The 10,445-nt window shown below is 45.3% G+C and overlaps 1 protein-coding gene and 1 pseudogene across 1 annotated transcript in view; one reads left to right on the top strand and one right to left on the bottom strand.

The window, feature by feature from the left end:
- The first annotated feature begins 1,774 nt into the window (after positions 1-1,774).
- Positions 1,775-6,794, top strand: LOC123146343 (putative disease resistance protein RGA3; annotated as a pseudogene).
- An 898-nt stretch (positions 6,795-7,692) lies between these two features.
- Positions 7,693-10,445, bottom strand: part of LOC123146344 (uncharacterized) — an 8,097-nt gene continuing 5,344 nt past the window's right edge. Inside the window, exon 3 of the mRNA XM_044565992.1 lies at positions 7,693-10,279. Within this exon, the coding sequence (XP_044421927.1) occupies positions 7,901-10,144 (2,244 nt within the window). The 5' untranslated portion in view covers positions 10,145-10,279 and the 3' untranslated portion in view covers positions 7,693-7,900. The remainder of the gene's footprint in view (positions 10,280-10,445) is intronic.

Below are 10,445 nucleotides of genomic sequence, written 5' to 3' on the forward strand. Positions count from 1 at the left end.
GGGCAATGGGCTCTGCAGACAGTATAGTCATCGTAGCATGGACCCGTATAAGCAAAATAGTTGCAGCAGTACTGGGCTCTTCATGGCCACTGCAACTTCTCTTTCTCACAATCAGGGTCATCGTTAGGCCGTATAGCTGCCGTGTTGCTCCCCTTGTCCGCAACGCTTTGTCCTGAAGTGAAGATCAAATAAATTTATATCATCTCGACATGAACGTAATTTCACTTTGCATATGAACGTGCAGGTAATGCCTATGTAGAAAACCACTCAGATCTTTCCAAGGGGTGAGTACTCAAGGTTGACGAAATAGACTTTGAACATAAGGATGAACACTGAAATTTTACAAAGTAATTATTCATAATTGTTCATTACCCTGTACGGCTGAAGAAACCAGGCAACTTAGAAGAACCATGGAAAGTAAGACGAAAAGTTGGGCATTGTGCTTGATGTGCTTCCCCATTGTGTAAGAAAGTCACTAGGTTTTGCTATGTATCCATTACTTGCCCAGGTCCATATATATAGCTGAATTGTAACTAGTATTGTTATTACTCATCATTAACAAACATTAATTGAATGGTTATCCAATTTTTTGTATTTTTCCATTTCCAAACATAGCTAATGACTTTATCGTCTATCTTAAATGTTGCAGCTAAAGATAGGAAAGTTTTAAATGCCATGTCTAGTATTAAATGTTGCATCTAAAGATAGGGAAGCCTTAAATGTTGTAGCTAAAGATCTCTTCTTTTAAATGCGGAAGATAAACATTGGCTATTGCTAAATGTCATAGATAAATATATATAGCTTGTTCTTTTCTATATTCCATTTAAGTGGTATGAAATTTCTAGAACAATGAGCTCCAAACTCTATTGTTTTAGAGAAGGGTGCAGCTGGCCACCATCGACCTTGGAATTAGAGAAGTCTTTTGTTGTCGACTAAGAACTATAACTAAGAATGTAGCAAAAACCAAATAGAGTGCCAACAACATTTTCACTATCTAATTATGAAGAAAACAAAAGGAGAGGAAAACTAAGCTACTTCTCACCAAAATGCCAAAACATATAGGTATCCCTTGGTGAGCATTGAGCACTGAACATGCAAAAAAATAATTTTTTTATGGGAATTAAAAGAAATTGGCAGAAGGAAATTAGTGCTATGGTCGCATTGAGTTTGAGACTAAAGAGACATCAATCAAGTTCTTATGTTCCGGGTTTACCTTCCTGGATCGCTCGAAAGCCCAAAGTTGTGAGCCTGTGATATATATCGACATTTACATCACAGAACCTCATATTTTGTTTCATCCTATTGTAACAGATCCATGCTCGTGAAAAAAGGTAGCAGTGCATGAGCTACAAAACATATACGATGAAACTTTCCAAAAGCATATCACAGGTAAACATATACATATACTTACTAGGTTACGATAACTCTGACATAAAAAAGTTGTTACTCGTTTTGGAGATCATAGCTACATACGGAAAAGTATACTGTTTTCACCGCAAAAAAAAGTATACTGTTTTAACACTATTAAAAAATAGTTGTTACACATCAGCTTTCTTGGTCAATTTCGAGGTATTTGGGCCTGCAGTGCCTAACGGGCCTAATGTGTCTACAGTGCCTACCGTGCTGATGGGCTGGGCCGTGGTATCAGGGGTGACGTGCTAGGCTAGGGCTCGCGGCACGGCACGGCCCGTGTAGCTGGCGTGCCGGGCCGGGCCATCTGGCCAGGTTTGCATTAGATCCGCCTGTCCTGCCGGCCACTCTACACCGCCGATTCGCCGGAAGAAAATCCACCCCCAAAATCTCCCTGGCGGCGCGGATCACGGACGGCCGAAGCTGACGCGGCCTTCTTCTACCGCATCCGTCGCCGCTGCTTCTCGGTGCCGTGGCAGGCATCGTCGCCGGCGAGCGGGGTTCGGTTCGGACGAGGAAGTAGTGGCACGGCGCCGGAGATGGAGGGGGAAAATCGGAGAGCCGGCGGGGGTGGCGGCGTCGACGCTGGTGACTCTGGCGACCGCGAGCATGGAGCAACTTACTCACGGTGAGCGACTGCTGTTAGATGACTAGTTAATTTATCTGAATTACCGCATAAAGGAAACCAATTGCTTTCTTGCCATGGCCGCCATTGCTTTGCTTTGCCGGCCACTCAAGGAAGGAACCAGCTGCTCTTCCCCCCACCTAAAGGAAAAGAAGCGGAATAATGGCTTTCTTGCCAAGGAGCCCAAGCTAAGTACCCCCTAGACTACTAACCAAGGCAAAACACACACACACACAACACACACACACTGTTGATTAACCAATCTTTAGCCTGAGCCTGAGAACAAAGAAACAGAAACCATGGCCATTGTGCTGGATGCCTTCGCGTCCTATGTCGCCGACATGCTCAAGCAGGTGGTGGAGGACGAGGTGGGGATGCTGCTCGGCGTCACCGGCCAGATCGACAAGATGGGCGTCAAGCTTGGGGACCTCAAGAAGTTCCTGGCCGATGCCGAGAGGAGACGCATCACCGACACCAGCGTGCAGGGCTGGGTGACGGAGCTCAAGCGCGCCATGTACGATGCCACCGACATCCTCGACATCTGCCAGCTCAAGGCCATGGATCACCATGCAGCATCACGCATGGGGTGCTGCAACCCGTTGCTCTTCTGCTTGCGGAACCCCCTCTTCGCCCACGAAATCGGCACCCGCATCAGGGCGCTCAACCAGAAGCTCGACGCCATCAAGGAGCGAAGCGCTGCCTTCGGCTTCAACCTTGCTTCGTACGAGGACTCTTGCAGCAAGGTACATTCCTCTCGCTTATCTACCAGCCGCGAGAAATCGTGGGAGCTCGACCGGTCAGGTGTGGTCGGGGAGAAAATCGAAGAAGACACAAGGGCACTGGTAGAAATCATGGTGAGAAGAACTGAGGCGGAAACCAGCAACGCAGACAACAACAGAGTCATGGTTTTTGCCATTGTGGGTGTTGGTGGGATCGGCAAGACAACCCTCGCTCGGGAGGTCTTCAACGATGAAGCCATAAATGCCAATTTCGACAAGAAGATATGGTTGAGTGTCAACCAAGACTTCGACAAGGTTGAGCTTCTTAGGACAGCCATCACTCTTGCCGGGGGAAAGCACCGTAGTGAAAAAGCGTTGGCAGTGCTTCGGCCAATCCTTAGTGATGCCTTGACAGGGAAGAAGATATTCCTGGTGATGGATGACGTGTGGAGCCATGAAGCATGCGGTGATGTGCTTGAAACACCCCTTAATGCTGTGGCCCGAGGTAGCCGAGTCCTCGTCACTACGAGAGATACAAGAGTTGCCCGTGGGGTGAAAGCTGTGCTCCCCTACCACCACATCGACAAATTAGATGATGAAGATGCCTGGTCATTGCTTAGGAAACAGGTTTGTTGTTAAACTCGATGCATCTTCAATAATTACGAGCTAGCTGCTTAGCTCCCTATTTGGACATGAGATAATAATAATAATAATAATAATATATAATGATGATAATGATAATAATAATAATAATAGTAATAATAATAATAATAATAGGGCATACTCCTGTGTATTTTTCACTAAAGTTACTACAAGACAGACGCATACAACATATGCACACCACACACACACACACACACACACACACACACACACAATGGCACAATGTTTTAATCAAATCTAGCTTGATGAGGGTGAACAGCTTCTCTCCCACAACGCTTGGCAATTTAATTTCAGTACCTTGGTTCACAGCGAATCCCCACTTGCCGATCTATTGACCTGACAATTTAATTTAAATAGTTCATTGTCTAGTATATTAATAGTTCCATTTCTTGGCTACCTTGTTTTTAAATAAAACAAAATTGGGGCTAGCCAAGAAAAAGTCGTTTATTTTATTTAAAGTTACACCTCTTCTTATTATCTCTATTGGTTTAAACTGCTTGCAGGTAATTTCAAGTGAGACAGATGGACCTGAAGTTGATATGCTTAAGGATATTGGATTGCAAATTGCTGTAAAATGTGGTGGTTTGCCTCTTGCTGTCAAAGTAATGGGAGGACTGTTGTGTCAGAAGGATAAACAACGCCATGAATGGAATATGGTTCTGAATGATTCTATATGGTCGGCATCTGAAATGCCCGAAGAGCTAAACTATTCAATATATTTAAGCTATGAAGATTTACCTCCTTCCATCAAGCAGTGCTTTCTATACTACTCCCTTCTCCCTAAAAGTGCTGCGTGGTCTAAAAATGGCAGTATTGGTATGTGGATTAGCGAAGGATTTCTTCATGGAACCTCTGCTGACTTGGAAGAATTAGGAAGCAAGTACTATAAGGAGCTGATTCTGAGGAACCTTATAGAGCCAGTTACAATATGGTCTGATCAGCAAGTTTGCAGCATGCATGATGTTGTTCGCTCATTTGCTCAATTTGTGGCTAGAGATGAGGCACTAGCAGCTCACAGTGGAGATACTGGTTTCATTAGTAAACTTAGTGCACACAAGTTCCTTCAGAATCAGATGGGTTAGACTGGAGTTCCTTACATGCACAGAAGACACTGAGAACACTGATATTAGTTGGCCCTATATCTATGAAGCCTAGTGATTCGATTGTTGATTTTCCCTGCCTACGAACTCTACATGCAGAATCTATAGATGTTGCTGTATTGGTTGAGTCTTTGGGGAAACTCAAGCACCTGAGGTACTTGTTAATACAGAAATCCAATATATCTAGTTTGCCAGATAACATTGGAAATATGAAATTTCTGCAGTTCATTGGCCTTGTAGAATGCCAACAATTTGTGAAAGTTCCACATAGCATTTTGAAGCTAGGGCAGCTGAGGTATCTTAACTTTTATGACTCTAGTGTAAATAGTATACCAAGGGGGTTCTGTGTTCTAACAAATCTAAGGAATCTGCGTGGGTTTCCAGCGCAGACAGATGGTGTTTGGTGTAGTTTGGATGAGTTAGGCCCTCTTTCTGAGCTCAGATCTCTTGGAGTGCAGAGATTGGAGAATGTGTCCGTTACCTCGTCTGCGGCAAAGGCAAAGCTTGGTGAGATAGTTCATCTGACCCACTTGTTTTTATACTGCAGCAGTATATTGGGAGATGATGGGCTGATTAAAGATGAAAAGGGTGTCTCTGAGGAAGAACAGCGACAAATTGCGGGTGTGTTTGATGAGCTCTGCCCTTCGCCTAGCTTAGAGTATCTTGATATAAATGGATTTTTTGGCCGACGGCTCCCAAGGTGGATGACGTCAAGATCAGCAGCGGTCTTCAAGAGCTTGAGGATTATATTGATGTATGATCTAGCTTGTTGCACCCAACTACCCGATGGCTTGTGCCAGCTCCCATGTTTGCAGGAAATTGACACCCGACGCGCTCCAGCCATCAAGCGTGTTGGACCTGAATTCCTACAGCCCCACTTAGCGACGGCTGCGTTTCCGAGATTACAGAAGATGTGTTTAGTTGATATGGTGGAATGGGAGGAGTGGGAGTGGGAGGAGCAAGTGCAAGCCATGCCTCTTTTGGAGGTGCTTGAGCTCGAAAATTGCAGATTGAGGTGTCTCCCTCCTGGCCTCGCCTCACATGCGAGGGCTTTAAAGTCTATATCTGCACAAAATAACCAGCACCTCAACTCACTAGAGAACTTTGCTTCTGTTGTTGAGCTGGAAGTGGCTAAAAGCCCTGACTTGGAGAGGATCACTAATCTTCCCAATCTGCGGAAGCTTGAGATCGAGACTTGCCCCAAGCTGAAGGTACTGGAGGGTATTTGTGCGCTCCAGAGGCTCGTATTGGAGGATTATGCCATGGAAACACTTCCTGAATACATGCGAGATGTAAACCCAAGGCATTTTGAGCTACGCTGCAGCCTGACGTTGCTCACTTCCATAGCCGCGGGACAATCTGGCCCTGAGTGGGATAGGTTCAGTCATATCGACCATGTCAAGGCATATGCACCTGATGAGAACAATACAAGGAAATGGTACGTGTTGTACACGAGAGAGCCCTGCAGCTTGATCACAAATGTCAGCCACTCCACATCTGCAGGTAAATCAGCACAACCGTGTCATCTCAATGTTTTGTTCCACTCTGTTCATTTAACTTGTTTAGTTGATTCAGGGTATGTAGAGGAGGACCAGGAAGTAGTTTCATGAGTCCATAGGGATGAAGGGCAACAAGAAGTAGGCAGAAGATTTCGGCATTCTTTTGCATGCATCTGGGTTCTTGTGAAGGTGCATCGAAAGAGGTAGGCTCATTATTCAGCTTCTAATTAACATAATTTTTCTTCCGTTGATGTATTTCACTTTAGTGTTGGCAGTTGCGTGCCAATTTACTCTGTAGTCCTCATGATTTCGACGACGAAGTTAGTAGCTATGCTATACATGAAAATGAAAAATCTTAATCCATGAAACCCAGGTGCATGGTCATATTTTTATGTGTGTTAAACATTGATGCAGACAGGTTGAAGGCAAGCAAGCTAGACGGGCCTTATAGCCATTTTCACCTTGTTGGTTGGCCATATCAAGTGCGGTGCAGTGCGATCCTCCTACAACAAAGAGAAGCTCATCATTTACAAAACTCTGCAGCAAGACCAGTACTTATGTGTTGATGAAACTACAAAATACCTGTAACTTATTTGATTATGCATCGTGTGCATGCTTGTGTGTTGATGCAACTACAAAATACACACCATAGACTGTGCCGGATCAAATGGTTCTGTTTTGATAATTACCGGAGTCATGCAAAGGAAAGGAACTAAGCGAGGAGCGCAACTTCTGGTTATTTGTACTAGTACTTTTCAAGAAGTTATTCTTGGTACCAGCGGTAGCATTTGCATGAAAATACATGTAACTTACTACGTATTTGATTATGTATTCTGTGCATGCGCACAGCAAAGAACAGAGGTGATTGTCTAGGCTGTACTTGTGACAGATCAACTGATTTGACTTTATACCAGAATATTCAGAACATTGTACATTGAAAATTGGTATAGATGCCAAAAGCTGTGGTTTAGTGGTTGAATGCCATAATAATCTCACCAGGATAAATTTAGGAAAGCATGGTGTCCTACCAAGATCAGCCACAGAAATTTAGCCTTGTGAGTTGTGAATTTATGAGTATCTCAAGTGAGGGCTGGCGAGAGAGGCTACTGCGACCTGCCTGTCTCTTGCGCCAGCGGCGGCCACTCTGTTTTTCTACTGTGTTCTGGTGAGCAGAGTCAGAGTGGGTTTCCGGTGAGCCCACCCGGTCATACGAGTCTGCGGAGATCACATTGTCACGTTGACAACTAAAAACTACTGTATTTGCCAGGAAGCCTTCATGGTCAAGAAGAGATTTCAAAGTCTTCGCTGTATTCGGCAGTAGACAGGGATTAAGTAGCAGAAATGGCACCAACAAACACGCATATATAGATTAAAAAAAAGATTTGGCACACAAAAAAGCAAACAGAGCAATGAGCAAACGAGCATGGAAGAAAGTAAGGTGTGAGACACAAACAATGGCAGGGACTGAAGAAAGTAACCGATGATGAAAACTTAATGGTACTATTGCATATTCTTGATGATGGACAAAGAGAAAGACTGCTCTCTCCCTTGTAAATTAGTGATCCGAATCAGTAAGAAGAATGATGCTTCACAAGTATTCACAGTACAGCCTACAGAAAAATAAGGAGGCTCCAAAAGCAGAAGACTCATACAGTGCAAGTGTTACATATGGTACAGAACTGAAAACTCTGCCTCAATGTTACAGCAGACGTTGCGCACTCTTTATTTGAATTCAACAACAGAAAGGGATTACATAGCAGAAACGACACCGACAAAACACACATAGTGCCATTAATCAATAAAAAACAGTATTATCACACATATGAAAGCAAAGAGAGCAATGCAACGCAGAGTCGGATCGGCTTCCAGAAACATCATAGTGAATCAAACCATTTCTTCCACTATGTCATCACTGTCATGGTAACCGGCAGATTGACCTTCGGCGCCACCATCTGATCTTGATGGACCAGCTGCTTCCTCTTGGGCACTGCTGACATGAGAACTTGAAGGGCGATCCCCATGCTCTCCTCCGTTGTGGTGATAATGATGATCCGCCCTCTGCAGTTTGGCTGCCAAAGTCTCCATCCCCATGTAGTACAATAGGAGCCAGACATAGGTGAGGTACTCCACGCCTGTGGCCAGACCCTTGGCGTGCAGGTATCCTCTGCATCTAGCGGCAGAGAAGCACAACATCTCCACCCACACACCTTCTATCACATCCCACATCTTCTCTTCAGGCAGATTGGACAACACTTTGGCAATACTCCAAGCGTCACGGACAATTCCTCCCTGTTGCTGCTGGGTACAACCATCAACTGTAGCATATATCATCTGTGTAAGCCCTATTTCCTCGTCTCCTTCGACGCTGGTGCCATCTATTTTCTCTCTTTCCTCGACAATGTCCTTCAATTCATCGTAGGCGGTCGTGCAAAGGTTTCTTCTGGTGCCTGCCATTAGCATTTCAGGATTCAAAAACAGTAGATACATCATGTAGTTGGACATTTCTCTGCACTGGATGGCCCTCTTGTGATGACCGGATCTTTTGCACCAAGCAGGGCATGCATAAGCATGAGGACATGAATCTTGCGTGCACAGCAGTACGTGGTGAGAACGAGATACAACCGTGTCGTAGTAGCAGAAATCCGTGGCGAGATGCCAAAGAAGCACACTCTCGTCGAATGCACCGTCCAAGCTCCATCCCAAGTCCTCGTAACACCCTTCATGCCCAAGAGTAAACTGGCCCCTGTTGTCATTGAACTTCCTGTAACTAGAAACATCTTTGATATGGTGCTTCCAGCCATCTTTCACATACTGGAGCACTAACTTTGTAATGCTGAAGGATGAGGAGCAAGACTTCATGTGCCAATGTTGCTGAAGGAAGTCGGCGCATCCCAAAACTCCGACGACCCTCATCATCTTGGAATGGTTCCTGTTGCGGACAAGGAGTCCTACAATGTTGTATTGGGAAACCATATCATGATATATAGGCCCCTCATATGTTGACACCATATCTGTTGACCTTTGACAGAATTCTTCTGTGTCCCTTGTCATGTTCGTTAGGACCGGGCCTAGAACCTCCAATGCAGCAGTACAGTATAGCAAGGTATATGTAATCTTGACATCGTCTTGACTATAAACTTCTCGGTTACTGTAGTGGAAGCAGGCTATGGCTGGAATGTATAAAACTAATAAACGGAGAGAATAAACAAATATTCCTGCTAGTTGCGCCCTATGTTCGAAGTAATTTCGGGAAGCGAATAAGGGAAAAACTTGTCCGAGAGAAGCCATGGAAAACACCTTTCCTTTGGTGTAGAGGAGTAGGAAGGTGTTGGAGAGCCAATGTTGCAGCTTACAATACGCATGGTTGCCATCAAGTGTTGAGAAGGAGAGTAGCACCCTAATCCGATCTTCAACAGACGGAGATGCAAGGTCCACAAATAGCTCATAAGGAGTAAAGTCCACCGGTGTGGCCGATGTTAAAAGATACTCATTTGCCCCGATAGGACTTGTTGCCTTGTCAATGAAATCTTCAAGAGGGTCAATCTTGAGCTTATGTGTGTGTATTGACCTCCGAATAGGGTCACCGGAGCTCACCAGGCTGTTAATGCTAGCTCTATTGAGAGCCCATGGCTGGTCAAAGCATTTGAGGATACCAATGGCGAAGAGATACACTGCCGCGTTCAGCAGCATCCAGTCGTTGCTTGGCCATGATTTCCAGAAGACGTAGACAGCCACGGTGACCTGAGACACTGAGGTGAGGATGTGCCGCGTCCATAGCTCGTTGTCCTCGATGTTGTAGGCGGTTATGCCGTCCTGTCCACCGAGGTGTATCAGGAGGATAGGCGCCCACAACAGCTCCAGCATGCTATGTGCCGAGCCCATAGTTCCTTCATCTCCATCGTTTTGTGGCTTCCTATGGCGGTTGAAGAGGGTGGCGAGCCCATAGATGGCAATGGCATCACTGCCAATGTATGCCAGCCAGATGATGGGTCTAAACCAGGATCTGATGGGGTACCTACGCGCGACGGAACCGACGAGGAGGATGTACTGAATCACCAGGCTAGCAATGACGAGGATGCGTAGTTGCGACTCCTCCCACCACTGAACAGTGCCTGAGACACCCGCCATCAGTTCTCCCTTGATCTCTCCTCTCTGCCACACACGAACACTAGCTAAGTAGCTGGTCCATTTCAACCTCGCTCGTTGAATTTATTGTAAGCACGTGAATGCACTGACAGTAAACCGGTGCTACCAATCGACAACCTGAAAAAGAAGAAGAGAAGATGCATTCCTTATTGCACTGAACAGCTCACCCCGGAGGAAGTCAAAGTGGTGCTGTTTCAAATGGCTCCCTCGAAGGCACCCGGTGTTGATGGTTTTACTGCAGGTTTTTATCAGCGTCATTGGGATTTACTTGGTAATGACGTAA

The sequence above is a fragment of the Triticum aestivum genome, chromosome 6D (genome assembly GCF_018294505.1).
Source record: "Triticum aestivum cultivar Chinese Spring chromosome 6D, IWGSC CS RefSeq v2.1, whole genome shotgun sequence".
Lineage (NCBI taxonomy): Eukaryota > Viridiplantae > Streptophyta > Magnoliopsida > Poales > Poaceae > Triticum > Triticum aestivum.